Genomic DNA, 20,478 nt, shown 5'->3' on the forward strand with positions numbered 1-20,478 from the left:
TTTTTTTTTCTCATTTTCAGATACTTACCAGAGCTAACATTACAAAATTGTTACATTTCAACTTCAACTATGGTCAATAAAAGCGGCATTTAGGATTATTCACATTTTCCCTGTTTTTAAATCACATTTTCATATGGTGTACAAAATACATATCACCGTTGCACGTGTAAGTTTTTATCACCGTAAGGGAAAGGTTAAAAACATTTCAGCACTGAATGGCACTGGTGGCCAGCATTGTGGAGTATATGTTGTGGAAAAAGTCTGGAAGATTAGACTCTATTTCACTAAATGCACGACAGATACCTTAAGAAACATAAACCCAGTTTTCTATTCTTTGATTGTGGCGTAACAAGTAATTGCATCATCGATCATGCTTTTCAATAGCATGTTAATTACAAAAACAAAATATATGCTGTGTATTTCTTTATTTCATCTAAAAATACCTAAGATATACATATAAGCTCCATGTGTTATTACTATTATTATTATATCACTATAATATTAGTACATGTGCAGTGGACGGACATGAATAAGGAATGAAATATTGAAGAAAACCAATAATGCATTGATCTAATGCAGTTCCCTATCCAGCATTTGGGCGTGGAGTTAAAACGCTAACGTTTTACTAAATATACACAATTAAGTGCTTCATTCATCAGCGGATTCCAAGTATGAATTGATATTATTGAGTTTAACAACTTTGTTCGTGTCAATTTTCCCCCAACACATGGGACACTGTAGCCCTTCCTCACCTAACCTGAAATTAAATAAATATAGATAAGTTTAGCATGAAAATCATAAATACGTAGTAGGTGCGTATCTCGCAACTTAAATTTAAACCAACAGCCGTTGTAATAAAATTTAAAAACATCTCACTTTAAAAATTCTTTTCCAATGGCAGGAAAGTCACATTCAGGACATGCAGTCAAATCAGATTTTATTATATGGCAACCCTAGAAGAAAAAAAATATATATATCCAAATTCGCCTTTTAAAGCAACTGCATACAAAATATGAATTGTCTTCAACATGGAGTGGCACGATAAGAAGAAAATTTAAGGAAATGTGACCTTGCGCACCATCTAAATGACTTCTACATAAAATTCACAAAATAAAGATGTATGAAAGTTTATACACTCGTAAGTTTACAAGTTTAGTTACATTTAAAAAAAAGAGTGAACAGAATTAACATTACTTTAATAAACCTCATAAATATTTCTAAGAAATCTTATATTTCTTTCAGGATAAATATAAAAATTTAATTAAATATATATAATAATAAAACCCTTATCCGCACCCCAATGGTGCATAGGGCACTGCGTCATATAAACGCAGTGTTATCTTGATCGTTTACACATGAAGGAAAGGTGATCAGCCCTCCGCTTCAGGTACCAGTCCATGTTAATATTGAATAAATATGACAGTGAAAAAATCACTTATATTTATTTTACCCCCCTCGGGAATCGAACCCGAGACCTCCAGAACGGTAGCCGAGCGTGCTGACCATTACACTACGGAGGCGGACAAAATTAAATATATACAATATTAAAAACAAATATATACAATAGTAAAAAAAACTCACAGTGGCGATACAAAACGGGAGTGACATTTTACAATTGGTGCAAGAGAGACTTGTTTCTGGAACGTTGTAGTCACAGTATGGACAAGGTGTTATCTGTTCCATATCTTGGTTTTCTGATTCTTTAGGACGATGTCGTACTACCGATTCTATCTTCTTAGTATACTTGGAATCAATTTGCGAGCGGTATTCTGGCTTCATGAGCGTCTTGGCATATACATGAGCCGACCTCTTCAGCCCCGCTCTCTGGCACTCTATTACAGCCGATGTGAGGATGGAAACCATATCTGCAAACATTTAATAGCCATTAAATCCATAAAATTGATAATATAATGGCACCAAAAAAAAACGTTACTTACGAGATGGAAATAGAGATATATTTTCAGCAACTCTAATCAACATGTTTGCACACTTCAGATGATCGCCTCGTTTGAGGTGTAGCCGTACTAATATGTAAGAATGGAGCAAGGCTAAGCTCATTTTCATTTCTGACGGCACATTGAGGCCGTTAAGTTTGAGTTCTTGGTACATAGTAAAAAGCATATCGTGAGCTACTCTGTAGTTTCCGCCGACTTGTTCCTGATTCGCTATAATGACAGCCGTTTTGGCAGCTTCTTGAAATTGCTTTCTGGCCATGTACAATCTGAAGAGATATTTAGGCTCTTTGGGAAACCCGTCATTGTCTCCGAGCAAGAATTCGATTAGACTCTTCGCCAACTGATCGTTGTTAGCGGACGCTATTGTATCGATCGCTAATGAAATTGCTTCATTTTCATTGGAATTGTTACTAGCCGCTTTCAGCAGATGTGTTATAGCTTTCGGATATTCTTTAGCGTGAAAATAAAACTTTCCCGCAAGAAGATAATTTTTTTCACCTTCAAAGTGCAAGGCGAGGCTTTTAAAATCGTCGAGTCTAGATTCCGAATTTTGTATCAATATTTCACCCAACAGTTGTAGTTTCCCGTGCTGCCTGGCCAACTGAAATGCCTCATCGTAACATAGCGACATTACTAAAAACTTGATTGCGGAAGTAAAATCATTCAGTCTCTGGAAGAACAGAGCCACTAGCTTCGCTCCTTGTAAGGACTTTGTTTCTTGAACCATCTCCACGGCTTCGTCGGGATTATTTAAATGTTCCAAATTTAGTCTGATTACGGAGTCGTAATCTTTCGCCAACTTGTAAGCTCTTAGCGCATCGGAGTATCGGCCATCCGATTCCTTCATTCTAGCGTATTGTAAATGTATCTTAGGGAGAGTCACTCTCGGTAAAAGCGGTTCGACCTTTAGCCAAGATTTAAGCTTGATATACAAAAGGGCAGCTCTGTCGATGGACCCGGCTAGCTCATACAGAGTTGCGGCTTGTCCATATTGCTTGGCATTCTCTAAAAGTTGGGCACATTCGTTGACAAGAGGCAGGTCATGGATAAAGTCGGATGCCAAGGCCACTCCGCGACTCGTGTCTCCGCAGCGGATAGATGTCCGGGCGATGCCGGCGAGACACTTTTTGTTGTGATCTTCTATTTCTTCATCTAAAAGGTTGTACTTTTCGTCCTTTACTTTGATAATACTCTTTTCGTAATTGTTCAACGCATCATGATAATCCCCGCTGTAATTTAACATTTTATGCATTAGGAATACAATGGGATTACTATTTGTTTAATTTTTACCAGATTAATTATCTGCTTCAAAAGATACATTATAAAATGATAATAATAACCATATCCGCTCCCTAGGTGGAGCATATGGAGTCCACAAACTGTCTCCAGGCTTTTCTGTCGGCTGCCAGCTCCCTTGCATCCTCCCAAGTCAGATCCGCGTCGCGAAGTTCTGACGAGAACTGCCGACGAATTGTCAGCAGTGGTCGTCCTGGGCGGCGCGAACCTGATGCCTTGTAAAAGAGGCAAGCTTGATTAAGGCTCTCAGGAGGCATGCGGAGTACATGGCCAAGCCAACTGAATCGCCTTTTTTGACGACAGTTGTGACCAAGATTTGCTGCGTCCTACGCCTTATCTCTTCATTCCTCACAAAGTCAAACCACTGCACGCCTAAGATTCTCCGCAAACACCTGTTCTCAAAGCTTAGTACACGGCTGCTCTGGGCCCTTGTAAGGTGCCATGTTTCACAGCCGTATAAGAGAACAGGAGCAATGCAGGCATTGTATAGGCGGCATTTGGTTTTCACCGAGTATAAATCCGATCTCCAGACAGCCTTCATACTGTTGAATGCGGACCCAGCGAGTCCTAATCGCACTCCCAGTTCCTTTTAGAAGGCTGCCATTTTCAGTCGCGAAATGATACATAAATGATACATAAATTATAATACAATATTTTTCAATACTATCTCTCGTATCACATTCATGCGTAACTTAATATAAGTAAAGTAAAGTAAAGAGAAAGAGTACGTAAACTCCAGATGGTGTGCGTGGTGCCTCTGTATGAGGGGCAGGCGGTGAGGTGCGATGGAGTGTGCGAGCTGTACGGCGCGCGGCCACTGGCGCAGGGCGAGGCGCAGCGCCAGCTCCTGCCCGGCGCTCCCCACGCCCCCCGCGCCCCCCGCGCCCCACGCCGCCGCCGCTTCCGCCCGGCCCAGACACACACATGCGCGGGCGCTGGAACAGAAACACTGGAATTCTAGCAAATTTACTCCACTATGGTAAACCAATCAGGAACACTGCAGACATAATGTGTATGACATATCGCTCACTCCTTTCAAGAACGTCTTAAATCAAAAATCGACAATTTTCAGTTGTGCATGTTTTCGGAATGCCCAGAAAATGTACTATATCCCAGCAAAAGAGGCATATTTTCAACTTAATATTTATCCCCTACAGGGCAGAAAGTGTTGTTTTTGCATTTTGAAGAAAATGTATTGTTTAATTATTTTTTTAAATATGCTAAATATTTTTCAAATGGAGAAAAAACCTTCAGGTTTCACCTAAAAAGATCTGTTGCACAGTAAAAAGTTCAATAAGTGGCTTAATATTTATTTTTAATACATTGTGTTTTATTTTTAAACTTTAAAAACGATCCCCTGAAAAATCAAGTTTTTTGATTTATGACGTTCTTGAAAGGAGTGAGCGATATAGGTGCAGTAGAAAAAACTCCTTGCCTATAATCCAATGAAACTAATAATTTATAATCAACACTGGTAGTGAAGAATAAACTAATAGTTACATATATATACCAATAATGAGAGTATTTCACATTTCACAATTATGTAATAGTAACTAACCATAATGATGATAAGTTTTCAATATCGAGGATCTCTTCAAGTGACCAAACCATGGCCACGTTATTTAAATGAGTATACACTCTGATCGCTGAAAATAAAACCACCATTTATCAAATCAAAGACATAAAACATACTTACAATAAGTGTGTACATGAAATATGTATTGCAAATACAAAAAGTTATAAACTACAGAACATTATGCTTTAACAAGGACATATGATGATTATTTTATAATCTAAACATTATTTTATTAACCTGTTAACGGGGTGGGACGTATAAATACATCAAACGTAAACAATATCGGGTACGGGTAGGACATATGAATACGTCCTGTAAATATATGTTGTACCCTGGAATGGGCGGGACCTAAATTTTCAAACAACAAAGGTCATTAGCCATCCATACAGTTTCAACATGAATTCTTTTCTATTTGTTTGTAATTTTGTATTTTCCATTGTGATCTTTATATAAATAAATGAAAAAATATATTTTTTATAGTCTTCATTTATTTTAAGCATAAATAAAATATCATATAATCACGTCCACCGGGCGTGACGTGTCAATACGAAAGAGTTCGCGCCCATTGTATGTTGCGGAATTAAAAAGTGAGCTCCCCGGTTAACAGGTTAATATTATAGGTGTCTCAACTTCAGACGAACTGTCTATCGTTTTTATATGTCATCTCAAGTGTAATATATTTTTTTATTTACCAAAAGTTATATCTAAATTGGAAATGGCAGCTTCTCCTAACTGTATCCAGTACTGTTCCTGGTCAATAACAGCGCAAATATTCCACGCCTCCGTGTATCTCCTTAATCCTATTAATTTCTTCAGATGGGTTATGTGGTTATCCAGTTTTGTCTGAGGATCTATATCCATCAGACCGTTTGTCTCGTGTGTTGCCAATGTCATTTTGTTAAACCTGTATGACACAAATTAAAATTGGTTATTCGGAATAAATGAGTAAAAAATCCCAAAGTCCAACTTCCACACATAAACCGCCATCAGAAGAGACAAATCTTGCATTAGAGGAGAAAAATAAGGATGTAAGATAGAAATGAATGTTCCTCGTATAGGGACTCGAAGAAGGCCGAAACGTCAGGAGATATAATTTTGTAAAGCAGTGATCGCCATACGGTAGCTCGCCGTGGCTTTTTCGGTGGCTCGCGTTGGATATTACATTTGCCTAGTAAATTTTATTATAATAAATAATAATAATAAAACCCTTATCCGCACCCCAATGGTGCATAGGGCACTGCGTCATATAAACGCAGTGTTATCTTGATCGTTTACACATGAAGGAAAGGTGATCGACCCTCCGCTTCAGGTACCAGTCCAGGGTAATATTGAATAAATATGACAGTGAAAAAATCACTTATATTTATTTTACCCCCCTTGGGAATCGAACCCGGGACCTCCAGAACGGTAGCCGAGCGTGCTGACCATTACACTACGGAGGCGGACAAAATTTATTATTGAACTCCGAAAATAAACATTATGTAAAACAAATTTATGAGGCGAATGTTAGTGGGAAAAGAAGCAGAGGAAGACCGAGAAAAACATGGCACGATCAGGTATGCCAAATACTTGAAAGTGGTCAGGTTAGGAGTCGTAACAATCGGCGGGTATGTATGAGGAGATGCATGAACGTGGAAGAGGCGAAGAATGTTTGCAAGGACAGAGTGGTGTGGCGCTCTATTCTCTCTGCCTACCCCTGCGGAGAAGCGGCGTGATGGTTAGTTAGTTAGTTAGGAACTCCGAAAATAAATCAAAATGTGCCAAATTTCAACGGAATGCTTAAAAAGTTGCCTTTAAGGGTAATCTGATGTTCTAATTTATTTAAACTGATATAAATATATCATGTATGCTACGATAAGGGCCGATGATAAAAAAACTATAAAGAGGGAATTTGTATAGGTAGTTCACCAGACGAGTTCAATTTCTGAAAGTAGCTCACATCCTTATTGAGTTTGGAGACCACTGTTGTACAGTATAACCAAAAAATATGTATTCTTTTATTATTTACCCAACAGAGGTTTGTTACAAAAATATTGCAGTTACCTTCCTCCGTCTGAGTGGAAGTACAGTCCACCGCTGTAGAGGACGAGGGGAGTGTGTCTCTTGGGTAATTGAGTTTTCCCTACGTACTCCACGTGACTCCCGTTTACCGATTGGTTGACATAGTAATACGTGGAGATTATTTCATCATTGCACACTATGAACACATTGCGGTCAGCCAAATTCGTGTCCCACAGTATAAATCTAAAAGGAAAAATTACGGAATTTTATTTATTAATTTTATTAAAATTTAATAATCGGTGGGTATGTATTAGGAGATCCATGAATGTGTTAGGCGAAGATTGTTTGCAAAGACAGTTTGGTGTGATCAGTTATGAATGGTTAGTTAGTTTAAAATTTCAATCGTGAAATCTTTATACATTACATATAATTGTATAAAATATTTTGTATTTTAAAAGCATTATTAACTTCATGGTATGAGTTATTAATAAACACTCTCCTTATTAATCATTATTTTCTTCATGTAATAACAGTTTTTAAGAGTGCTAAGAAGAAAAAAAAGTGCTTTGTCCGCCTCCGTAGTGTAATGGTCAGCACACTCGGCTACTGTTATGGAGGTCTCGGGTTCGATTCCCAGGGGGGTCTAATAAATATAAGTGATTTTTTCACTCTAATGTTTATTCCATATTACCCTGGACTGGTTCCTGAAGCGGAAGGCTGATCACCTTTCCTTCATGTGTTAACAACGATTAAGATAACACTGCGTTTGTATGATGCAGTGCCCTACGCACCATTGGGGTGTGGATAAGGGTTTGAATGAAAAGAAGAAAATTAAAACAAAAAAGATCCCTAAAAAAGTCACATCTGTAACACTCGAACCCAACATTATCATCCACATTCCTTTGGGACTAATTGTGTTGCGTTGTGGACAATAAGGTTCATCTACACTTTCCAAGAGGTCAAAAATACAAAAATTAAGTTATGTAAGCATACATATATAAATATTTTTTCGCTATGGCGCATATATAACTACTTTTTTGGAAAATATAAAGTATTTACTAACTTGTAGTTGGTAGGGAAGGTGGGTATCTCCACAATATCATCATTTATGGGAAAATACACAAAGGCATTATTTTTCACGTCAACAATGATAGCCCGGGTGCCTGCCGGATCACATACCACGGTGTTCAAACCCACCGGATGCCGGTATCGCACTATCGTCTTCCACTCTTCCAAGGCAAAGTATTGCAGGTGACCGAGCTACAAATTATTATTTGTATAATTAGTACAGAGAGAGGCAGACTCAGATAAGGTGCTATCTGCGGTCTCAAGATGTGCAATACATATTTAGACGGGGGAGATGTATCCAGCTCGGATGCTAACCAGATGAGGGCGAAGAAGCCAGGGGTCCAAGTGGCCAGAATTTTGTAGTCTTGATCAGAAAGATATACAAAATTTTATAATTTTTTTTTTTTTTTTAGCATCTAATGAAGCAATGATCTTCAAAAATAATAATATTAATTACAATAAAAGTTTGAAAAAGAGATGAAGTTAGTGCACTTAATGTAAAATGATATTTTGATAAAACTTACGTCAGTTACAAAGGTGAGAAAATCATTGCTTAATGCTACAGATGTTATTGTAGACTCTTGTAAAGCTGGTTCAGGGAATAAACAACTTTCTTTTTCTTCTCGCATAACATCTGGATGATCTAACTGTGAGGGGAAATGCAAATATAAAATAAAACAATCTTCAATTGGAGTGCAAATATCAGCAATATTATGTAATTTGGTAATAATTTCACCAGACATTTTGTTACTTTATGATTTATTTTAAGGCAATAATTTTGAGGATGGGTTTATATTTTAATACCATTTTATTTATTGATTTGGCATTAATTTTGTGGAATAATAGATATAAAAACAAAACACTTGAATAAGACCAATTCTGAGTTTATTAATATGTTAACATGACTAATTTTGAGAACATCAGTATTTCTTGAAACTAATTGTAATTATATTTATAAGTGTGTCTAGTATGTATAAGTGTGCTTTTTTTCATGTATTTATATAATTCAATACCAGTAAGGTGATCATTAATTAATATGACTTTAAAATAAAGTATGTAAGTAGAGTAAACAGGGGTTTGTTGCCCTCTCCACCCCTCAGTTGATACTGTGTTTCACATATTTTGCATATGAAACCAGATGCAAATACTATCTGATGTAAGACACATTGAAATATTAGGCATTTCAATTTTACATCATATGAAAATATCTTTTATATGTATAAGCAATGATAATTTTGTTTAAATATTTCTGCTAGTTAGATAACATACACAAAATGTTTTCTTTATGAAACTGACTTCACTGATTTTTGCTGACAGCATAAAATGATTATTAATTAATTAATTGTATCACAATTTTTAGCAATCAATGTTAAAACACATTATTTTACCATATATGTCTAGCTAAATAAACATTTTAAAATTCTAATATGTCGATTAATTGAGGGGCTAATAAAATTAGCAGAAAAATATTATTAAAACTCATTCTTCTCACTAAAGTTGAGAAAACTTGTAAAAATAAGAATGAGAAATAATTTGATAGAAACTGAACTAAAAATAAACTATATCGGTATGATGAATGGTTAAGTTATAAATCAATTGGCAATAACTAGCCTCTTTATGCTGGTAAAATTATAATTATTTACCTACCATATGAAGTAAAACTTTTCCTTCAAAAAGGGCAGCTGCATATTCTGCGCTGATTTTGATGTCTTTCAGAGCTCCGGGATATTGTTTCTGGCCGGAAGAAGGAGACACTTGCTGTACATTACTGTCCACAGCTGGTTGTTGCATACTCGTGTCGTGGAACCACGCCGTGTCGTTACTGGCGTAACAGATATGATATGGTCCCACAGCCAGTATGAGTGGCTCAACGAGGAAGCGAATTCGCATCAGTTCAATAGATCCTCCTGTATTTTGATAATTGATAATGATATTTGATATTTTGAAATAACAAAAGTTAATCTAATATATAATATAATAATATTTTGTCTGCTGCCAAGCCAAAAACCAAAACAAGATTTTGCAAATGCAAACATATTAATTTAATTTCATATCCATATATGCTATTTAATATTTATAAAATGATGATTTTTTTAAGAATTTGAATATTTTTTTGGTGTTTTTTCGTATAATTTTTCGCTAATTATACGGTTTATCATGTAAGTGAAAAAGAATATGTATATAATTTTCATCCAAATAAAAAATAATAACAGTATTAATTTCATTTATATTATTATTTGTTACATAAACTCGAATATAAACCATGAGGATGTGAAAAGAAGTTGTCTTCATGCCAGACAGACTTCATATTTTGGTGAATGTCAAACTAGGTTCGCATATAAGGGTATATTTTGTGACATAAACATATTAGCCTTAAGCACACAAGTTCTGCGATACTGGACGTAGTGAAGTTCAATCCGTATTTGTAATGTGTAACTAATTGTAAGATGATATAAAGCTGACCTTGGTTGGAAGAAAGCTGGTCAGGCGGGACGCACTGGTAGAGAGTCCCTTCCGTCAGGTTGGAGAGCAGCAGGGCCCGCGTGGTGTGCGCGGCAGCCAAGGGGGCCAGGCGGGTCAGGTACACGGCCAGCCACGAGCGCCCCGCCACGCTCAGCAACTGCCCGTCGGGGCTCCAGGCGCAGCGCTCCGCCCCCCCGGGAGGGTAGAAGGCGTTGCTCGCCTCCGAAGTGTCCCAAACTGAGCGCAACTTTAGCCTGAATCGCAATTGTTATGGAATTCTTTTAATTATGACTACATGAAGGACTCCCACACATTATTTATTTATTTAAACTTCATGTACAGAAAAGTACATTGGCAGGCTTATTGCTAAAAAGCAATATCTTCCAACCAACCAAAAATAGACTAGTGATACTGATCAAAACATTTTATACCATTTATACCTATTTGCAATCAGAGGCTAGATAGTACTTGAACATTTAAAAAAACGTAAATTACAAATTGATGATAGTAAGAAAGGCAAAGAAAAAAGGGAGTTTAGTGAAGGAGGTAGAGGGAAAAACTAAGGGAGGAGGTTTGATGGACAGATAGGATTGTAATGATAGATAGTAATGTATATATGAAAATAATGTATATATGTAATACATATAGTAAATGTATATATGAAATAAATATGTATCTATGAATGTATCTATATACATATTTATTAAATAAATAAATTTAAAAAAAAATGTCTCAGATGTTTCTTAAAAGTTATTAGAGAAGGTGCATTTTTTACAAGGAGAGGTAATTCATTCCATAGTCTGGCCGCTTGGACAGAGAAGGAATTACTGAAGAATGATGTGTTATGGCATCAGCAGTGCAAATACGAATACGCGTATGGAATTCCTAACACCCTGGCCACTGCTGCTGTTTTCTTATTCATACGTTTCCCAAATAGCAGTCATCCGTATCAAATACAATCCACTACGCCTAAGAATTCATAACACAAGACTAGTCATCTTGCCTTTATGCAATTGATGATTATGTTGACATCGTGTCAATCTGATCCTATGCAGGCTTTTGAGTCGGATTGGATTCAAGGAAAAAGTATAACCATGCAAAGAATATCTCAAAAACTAAGCTACATGATTTTAACTAAGGGATATTAAAAATTTATTTAATGAAAATTTATTTTTATCATCAGTATCTAGGGCCATCAGTATCCATTGCAGTCAAATATGTTAACACTATTAAGATAGACAAGTATATTTTACACTCCACGCAGAATGGAACGCACCATTTGTGTCATCTTCTTGAAATTACCGTTTGTGGATTTTACATTAATATCAACATCAACATCAACCTATTATTAATAGAAAATTAATTAATGCTTCGTAAAATAATGACATTTTTAAGTACTGCTAAAAAATTCAAAATTATTAATGTGTACGAAGAAGACTATTATTTTTGAGAAAGTTCTTAACATGCATTGCAACCATACTGCGATAAGCAGATTAATTCATAAGTATATCAAAACAAGGGACCTCCTACCACCTGCTTAAAGGGGAATTTGAAAAAATCTTTTAAATCAAAAGAGAGTTTATAGAAAGGATCGGAATGTAGATCAGCCAGTCAATATATGTATATATATTTAAAATAGGGTATGTTATGTAAAATGATAAATTATTACTCACATGCCATCTCCGCAAGTCGCAACCTCATTGAGTATATGAGAAACTGCTAAATCAGACATGGAATCATTATGATTTTTCACTTGAAATAATTCTTGTCCAACTTCTTTGATATGCGTAGAAATAGCTATCAAAATACCAGCTGAGAAACCAATCAGTATGTACCCATCACCAAACCACTTGTACGTCACGATGGAACCATATTTCTGCTGGAATGCGAGCTCAATAGGATTCTCGGGATCTAGTAAATTATATAGATACAAAGTCCGCTTACCAACTACTAAACTTATCTAGAAAAATAATTGATTAATAATTTTTATTTGTTGTACTTGAATGTAATTAACAAATTGTAATGATTTGTATCTGAAAGATTACCGTGTTTTCTCCAGCAACTCGTTCATCTGTTTTCATTTCTGAAAACTGCAAATCATTAGGTTGGTCCCTTAAGGATACGATCCTCAATGTGTCTCCTTCAGAGTTACTGATGGAGAGGGTCTTGTCTTCCGCAACGAGAGCGAGGATGTTGTCACTGTTCCAGGCACCGCATATTATCTTCTTGGTGTGCTTTCCTATTACTGGTATACGTCTGCAATATTCAATCATAGTAAACTTGCTCAGAAAGGATATTGCTCAAAAAGCATATAACTTGTACTATCATAGCAAACTTGCTCAGAAAGCATAAAACTTGTACTGTCATAGCAAATTTCCTGAATATTACTCAATTTTTTAGGTTTTTCTGACAGAATAAAAAAATAATAATTTACGGTTGACTTAAAATATAGTATGCATATAATTTATGAGATGTAAAAATAAAATAATAAAAAATCAACGCCATTTTTAAAGCATTACAGGTCGAAAGATAATAAATATTTTGATATCAATTAGTTTTGATATTTTAGTTTTCCACCTAAAATCTAAGAAAAATAATTTGCAGTGAACCAGTTTATTATCATTGTTACTATATTGTGATCTCTTTCATTCCATTCTTTCATTCCTCTCTTTCATACAAATAATTATTCTAAATTATTTATCATCTTTTCTTTGTGAATTTAATAATCATTTCTATTGACACAGTGCTCTATACTCAATTTTTTTGTACAATTGTACAAATGAAAAAAAAATTGGTACATTACCACTGCTTAATAATTGGCCAGTGAGTGAATATGCCCATTTATGGGCATATTCAGACAGGTAAACATTACATATAAGCATATAAGTTATAAGAAATTAAATGACAGAAAGGAATAAATTTAGTTTATTTAAATTGCAAAGCACAAGCCCTTTTACAGATAAAAAAATAAATTATAAATTGTGCTATAGTTTTTTAAACAAAGATATATGAAAGTTTAATGTTTTATAATATGAAATACAATATTACAGGAGTATGTTTTCAAGATATTAAGGCCCAGTATTCGTTAAGTCACAACTTAATATTCTCTATATCCAGGTAACATTTTACAGAATTGATTTTTTCTTCAAACACCGTATTTGCATTGAAAAAAAAAAGTTTTTCTTCTAAATAATTACATGGTTTTAAAAACAAAAGAGTAATTAAAAGGAAAAGGGTTTAAAAAAAAAATCTGTATATATTCTAAAAAACAAAAACAAAACAATCCAATTTACATTCTTGGATTGTTTTCTTTAAAAAAAAAACCGGCGTGAAGACACGTATAACCTCTCCGGTGGTCGGCCGGTGATTGAATTCTGTGTTTTCGTTGTATCCCCTTAATAATTCAGAATATTTGGCTTACTTTGTTGTTTGATGGTTGTAAAATGTGACATTTCCTTTTTGTGTCCCGATGGCTAAAAGAGTATCCTGCTTTGCCCAAGCTATGCAGGTGGGAGGTTCTCTCAGTCCCGTGTCCACTGTCACCTTCTTATTAGCGTGACACTCCCAAATCAGCACCGAGGAGTTGGTAGAAGTAATGATGGCTAGATTGTCACCATCGCTATCCCATTCCATATCGCAACAGAGCCTAAAATTATAAGACCGTAAATAGCGATGAAATAGAAATTACATATAAATTTTACTACTAAAACTCAACATTGAAATTTATGGTAAAATTTCAAAAGAAATGAATTAAAATAACGAAATCTATGACATTTTACTAAGCCAAGCCAACATTAGCCTCTTGAAAGTAGGCATTCTGCGTGAGTAGAATGTCTTCGACCTGAATTTTCAAGTCAATCATTGAATTAGAAAGTTTTTTCCACTAAAGACTTTCGGCACCGATCCCTTTCTCTGTGTTCCTAAGCTGAATTGGTTTGTGCATTGACCTAATATTGATTTGTATTTCCAGCCAGATATGACAGTTCAGTAATCAGAGTGGCTTAGCGGACTGGCATAGGGTAAATGCCATTTATAATAATGAAAAATATACATTAAATAACTTTTTAAACAGAAAAAACTGAATTATAATGTTGCATTTTCTCAAATATGTAGCATTAATCCATCAAGGTTATTTAATTACAGAAAAAAAATGTTTACCCAGGAAGCTTGATTCTCTCTTGAAGCTGTCCATATCGGTTGAATACAGCTACAGTAGAATCAGTACCCGTAGTTGCCAAAAGAGAACCAAGACTACCTTTCTGCCAACAGAAATAAACATCCCCTGGTCCATGCGGTTGGTCCACGTGGAATATTAACTGAAACAAATTACTAAATTAGAATGAAAAAAAAAACAGTTCACAACATTTTGAGTATTTCCAAATACTTGTTTACAGATCTGGGTTTCTCCACTTCTTCTTCTTCATGAGCCCTCTGACCTCCACTGCTGGATATAGGCCTCTTCCCCTTCTTTCCATTTCCTCCGATTGATTGCTGCTTGCAGCCAGTTTTTACCCCCCACAGCGACTATGTCGTCATACCATCTCTTTCGGGGTCTTCCGGCACCTCTTTTGTTCTCCCAAGGTCTCCATCGTAAAATTCTTGGGGTCCATCTTGTGGGGCCCTGTCTTGCAATATGTCCTGCCCATTGTCATTTGAGTTTTGCCACGCGATCCATGATATCTTCTGCTTTGGTTCTTTTCCTGGTAACTTCATTTATTATTTTATCTCTCAGGCTTAAAACCAAGCACAGATCTTTCCATGGATCGCGGGGTGCACTTGAGCTTCTCTGAATTTCTATTTGTCAGACCCATAGTCTCTTGTGCATATGTGTTCACTGGCAGTATGCAGGATTTATACACTTTTCTTTTAAGACAGGTCTCCATTTATTTTTATAATTCTCAACAAAGATGAAAAAGAATATAGAAACCCGGGTATTTACAGGGCTTATGACCTATCAAAGGCTCGTAAACAAATCTATTACAGATCATAAGCTTATGATACCCGGACTTCTATATTCTTTTTCATTTATGTTGAGATGTTAAAATGAAAAAAACAGTTCTCCTACATCATTGCGGAATTATATGTTGAGTTACTACATTATATCATGCGCGAAACTCCCAATTTCTCGTAGGAAGTTTTCAATAATTTTTTTAATGATGAGGCACATTTATTGACTGGCTATGTCAATAAGCAGAATTGCTGAATTTGGAGTGGAGAAAACCCAGAAGCCTTCGTTGAGACGCCCTTGCATCCATTAAAAGTCACTACTTGCTATATGGGCAGGTAGAATTGTTGGCCTATATTTTTTCAAAGACGATGCCGCCCAGAATGTTCCGATAAACATTTGTGAGTGCATATATTAAACGTAATGGACCTGTGAACTGGCCTCCACAATGTCACACCATTATATTACTTTCTTTGGGGCTATGTGAAGTCACTAACTAGTCTATGCTGATAAACCAGAGGCGTTGGGCCATTTGGAAGTCAACATTCGCCGTGTTGTTGCCGATATACGGCCCCAGTTGCTCGATAAAGTTGTTGAAAATTGGACTTCATTGTGCTTTATTCGAGCTAGCCATGGTTCTCATATGCCCGAAATCATATGTAAACAATAATGGCTTAAATAATCTATTAAATAAAGCCAGTATCATAGACAGTGTGTTTTTTTCATTTTTAATTTGTATACCTTTAAAAAAACACCCTAGATTGTATATTTATTATTATAATTATATATTTTTTCTTTTTAAGGAATAATGCACAACGCCTAGAGTTTTGTCTGCAGGTAGCATGGTAAGGATAGGGAAGGTAGATGTAAAAAATACATCACAAACACCGGGACCAATTGAAAATAAATATTTATCAAACTCACTGCAGCGGGCGGGAATAGACCCTGCGAAGTTAGTTTTGCAGTCAAGCATCTACTCAACTACGCCACGGCGCCTGTCGAGGTCTTATTATGTTTTGTATATTTAAAGAAAGATCTAATAATTAAATTATACTAAATAATAAACTTTGTTACTTAATATGCCTCTGTAAGTAATTTTATATTTATGGGTATATTATTTTACATGGCCGTTTTCATTTTAAAATTGATGTATTTAAATGTATTTTAGGTTTATTTGTATATTGCTTCTCTGTTCCAGACTTTTCTTAACCAAGTTTAAAAAGACTGCCCATAATCACCGTCCATATGGAAAACAACTGTCGGGTATCTTATCACAATCTTATGATAGTCCCGTGACATTTATGAGAATACCTAATTCTAATTTTTTGTATATAAAGATATGCGAGTAAAAAAAACACGTATCCCTATTTGAATGCTTCCATGAACAGTCTACGTGTTGCAAACATGCATCATAACAGGTATAAGGGCTTACATATTCGTTTAAATATGTTTTTAGATTTTAATTAAAGTTAAGTACTGTAATTCGTGAAGTGCAAAATGAAAATGTAATAGTTCATCAATAATTTATTAATGCATGACACAATATAGTTTGCAAGGAAGATCGTATATTACTTATTTGAAAATCGATACACCTCGCAAACTATTATCTATTATCTTTTAGGAGGCCTAAAATCAAACTATAATACCTCAGTCTAATCGAAAAACTAAATGCAGTGTTTTTTGTTGTTGTTAGTTAGAACTTACAACTGAAAAAACACTTTCATTACCTTGGGAGACTCCATTCTATGGATATTTAGTAAAATATTTTTTTGTTTAGAAAACAGATAAAACGATGCATCCGCCGGCCATTTGTAAACAAGGGAACAAAATATGTCAATTTGACAGTTGGGGTGAAGGTTAGCAAAAAATAATATTTAGGGTACTTAATTACCAATGTTGAAAAACATCAATAATTTCCGGATCATTTATTTGACTTATTCCCTCAATTGAAGTATATTATTATTATTATATATAATTATATTTACAGTATATATATATATATATATATATATATATATATATATATATATATATATATATATATATATATATATATATATATATATATATATATATATATATATATATATATATATATATATATATATATATATATATATATATATATATATATATATATATATATATATATATATATATGTAATAAAATAACTAGGTACAGTTGCTGGAAGCGATCGAAACGGAAGGTTTCAGGTTAAAATTTACAAAATGCGCATTTGCGTCAGACTTGGTAAAATATCTAGGTCATATAATTCAAAATAATTCAATAAAACCAGTAAAGGATAATTTGATTTCAATAAAGAATTTTCCTGTTCCAAAAACGATAAAAAATGTAAGACAATTTCTGGGGAAAATAAACTTTTACCATGAATACATACCAAAGAGTGCAATAATACTAGATCCATTGCATAACTTACTAAGGAAAAATCAAAAATTTATTTGGTGTGATAAATGCCAAAAAGCATTTGAAATAACAAAAAGCATGCTTTGCTCACAGCCCGTTCTAGAAATTTTTGATCAGGATTTACCAATCAACATTTATACCGATGCTTCTTTAGAAGGTGTTGGGGCCATTTTGAAACAAAAGCAGCCCGATGGTAGAGAAAAACCAGTGGCATACTTTTCAAAAAAACTAAATGAAGCCCAGAAGAAAAAGAAAGCAATATATTTAGAATGTTTAGCAATTAAGGAAGCAGTAAGATACTGGCAATACTGGTTAATAGGTAAATCATTTACGGTTTATTCAGATCACAAACCTTTGGAAAATATGAATCTGAAATCTAGGACCGATGAAGAGTTAGGTGATTTAACATATTATTTACACGCAATTTACAAAAGGAAAAATATTACCACGTTATAAAACGACAATTTTGTTAATTGGAAATGGATTATGAAACATTAGATGTATTAAAACAATTACTACAATATGTTCGAAGTGAGAGAGAAAAATCAGAAGATGATCAAAGAAAACGATTAGAAGATAATCAAAGAAGACATGGAAATTTAAGAACTAGTGATAAAATTAAAAATAAAAATCATGTGAAAAAAATTTCTACAAAATATAAAATAAAATATACTCCAGAAAAGAAGAATTTCGAAGCAGATTTTATGAGCAGGAATCCAGTATTAGAATCGAAGGAAAATGCAAATGAACAATTAAAAGTTGTAAATTTGGTTAAATTAGAAGATATTTTAAAAGATCAGAATAAAAATGAAGACATACAAATAACACAAAAACAGTGCTTGAAAAATGAAAATAAAAATAAAGTAGAAAAAACTTCTACGAAAGATAAAATAAAATATACTCCAGGAAAGAAGAATTTAGAAGTAGATTGTCTAAGCAGGAATCCAGTATTAAAATCGAATGAAAATGCAGATGAACAATTAAAAGTTGTAAATTTGGTTAAATTAGAAGATATTTCAAAAGATCAGAATAAAAATGAAGACATACAAATAACACAGAAACAGTGCTTGAAAAATGAAAATAAAAATAAAGTAGAAAAAACTTCTACGAAAGATGAAATAAAATATACTCCAGGAAAGAAGAATTTAGAAGTAGATTGTCTAAGCCGGAATCCAGTTTTAGAATCGAATAAAAATGCAGATGAACAATTAAAAGTTGTACATTTGGTTATATTAGAAGATACTTTAAGAGATCTGAATAAAAATGAAGGAATTCAAAAGAAAAAAACAAATGGATTGAGAAAAACTGTGTCTACTTTAAAAGGGTCAAGAAAAAAAAAATACAAAAAAAAGAAAGAAAGAAAAAAGAACGAAAAAAAAAGAAAGAAAGAAAAAAAAAAAAAAAAAAAAAGAAGGAAAAAAAAGAAAGAAAGAAAAAAAAAAAAAAAAAAAACTTTATCATATCACTAAACTTATACCAGTCCCTTCACTACAAGAAGATGATCCGGAGGACGAGTGAAAATTTTACTATGAATTTTCATCCCCAAGGGGGGAGATGTAATAAAATAACTAGGTACCTACCTATACATTTTATTAAGTACTTACAAAAAGTACCTACATAAAACAGTTCTACCACCAGATGCCGCATGCGTCGCACAGAATTAAACAAAAGAGATCCGATAGGAAAAATTAACTGTCAGAATCAGATAGATAGATAGATAGATAGATATAAAAATTATTATAAAGATAAATTAAGAATAAACTTTAATTACAAAGCAACACATTGTTTATTTTATTATTATACACCCACTTTACATATTATTTACACTTAATTTTCAAAAGGAAAATATTACTACGTTATATATATATATATATATATATATATATATATATATATATATATATATATATATATATATATATATATATATATATATATATATATATATATATATATTTTTTTTTTTAAATACATGTTTTTATTTCAGGTTCTGTAATTTTTTAATATATAGCAAGTTGTTAATTTATGTTTCGGAAATTTAATTTACTACGAATATTACTACTACCATCACGCCATTACCACAGGGGCAGGCAGAGAGGATGGAATGCCACACTCTTCTGTCCTGACTTACACTCCTCGCTTCCTTCAGATCCATACATCTAGTCATACATGCCTTTCGAATACGCAGACTATGACACTACTAGATTTTAGGTTCTGATTGATCTGATCTTGCCATGTCTTTTTCGGGCATCCTTGTTCTGTTTTCCCACTCACATATATTTTCTTAGTTATTATCCATTCCGTCCATCACCTTAAATAACTCTTCTTAACCTTTTCATAATTGAAACTAAATTCCCTTGTTCAGCCTTCATTCCTTTCTTATATCTTCATTTTTAATTCTGTCATACAACGATTTTCCACACATTCGTCTGAGGGGGCGTATTTCAACAGTGTTCACTCTGTTTTCATTCTTCCTTTACCAGTTCCATGTTTCGCTTCCATACATCAGTGTCCGTACCAGCACTCCGTTGTGAACCGCCAGTTTGGCTTCCATGGACATATTTTTATTTGCAATCACTCTGTTCAAAGCACCATTTGTTCTATTCTCTGCATTCACTCTTCTCTCAATCTTTATCCACTTTTCCATCCCTTGTGAACATGCTTCTTAGATATAGAAATTCTTGCACCTGTTCTATCTTTTAGTTATATCTTTCTCTCTTTCAAATACCATGACCTTTGATTTACTTTC

The 20,478-nt window shown here is 34.1% G+C and overlaps 1 protein-coding gene across 1 annotated transcript; it reads right to left on the minus strand.

Moving 5' to 3' along the window:
* Nucleotides 1–408: 408 nt before the first annotated feature.
* Oseg6 (intraflagellar transport protein Oseg6) lies at nucleotides 409–17,121 on the minus strand. Its single transcript, XM_088270005.1, has 17 exons — nucleotides 17,032–17,121; nucleotides 14,518–14,675; nucleotides 13,781–14,005; nucleotides 12,405–12,615; nucleotides 12,033–12,319; nucleotides 10,360–10,613; nucleotides 9,544–9,803; nucleotides 8,421–8,543; nucleotides 7,892–8,088; nucleotides 6,871–7,071; nucleotides 5,520–5,731; nucleotides 4,810–4,897; nucleotides 3,980–4,186; nucleotides 1,938–3,184; nucleotides 1,582–1,865; nucleotides 877–953; nucleotides 409–757 (listed from the first exon to the last, which is right to left on the minus strand). Exons 1-17 carry the CDS (start codon nucleotides 17,044–17,046, stop codon nucleotides 649–651), a joined length of 4,155 nt encoding a protein of 1,384 aa, XP_088126131.1. The 5' UTR covers nucleotides 17,047–17,121; the 3' UTR covers nucleotides 409–648.
* Between the last annotated feature and the right edge of the window lie 3,357 nt (nucleotides 17,122–20,478).

The sequence above is a fragment of the Brachycentrus maculatus genome, unplaced genomic scaffold (assembly GCF_059751285.1).
Source record: "Brachycentrus maculatus isolate JH-2025_06_01 unplaced genomic scaffold, ASM5975128v1 h1tg000370l, whole genome shotgun sequence".
In the NCBI taxonomy this organism is placed as follows: Eukaryota; Metazoa; Arthropoda; class Insecta; order Trichoptera; family Brachycentridae; genus Brachycentrus; species Brachycentrus maculatus.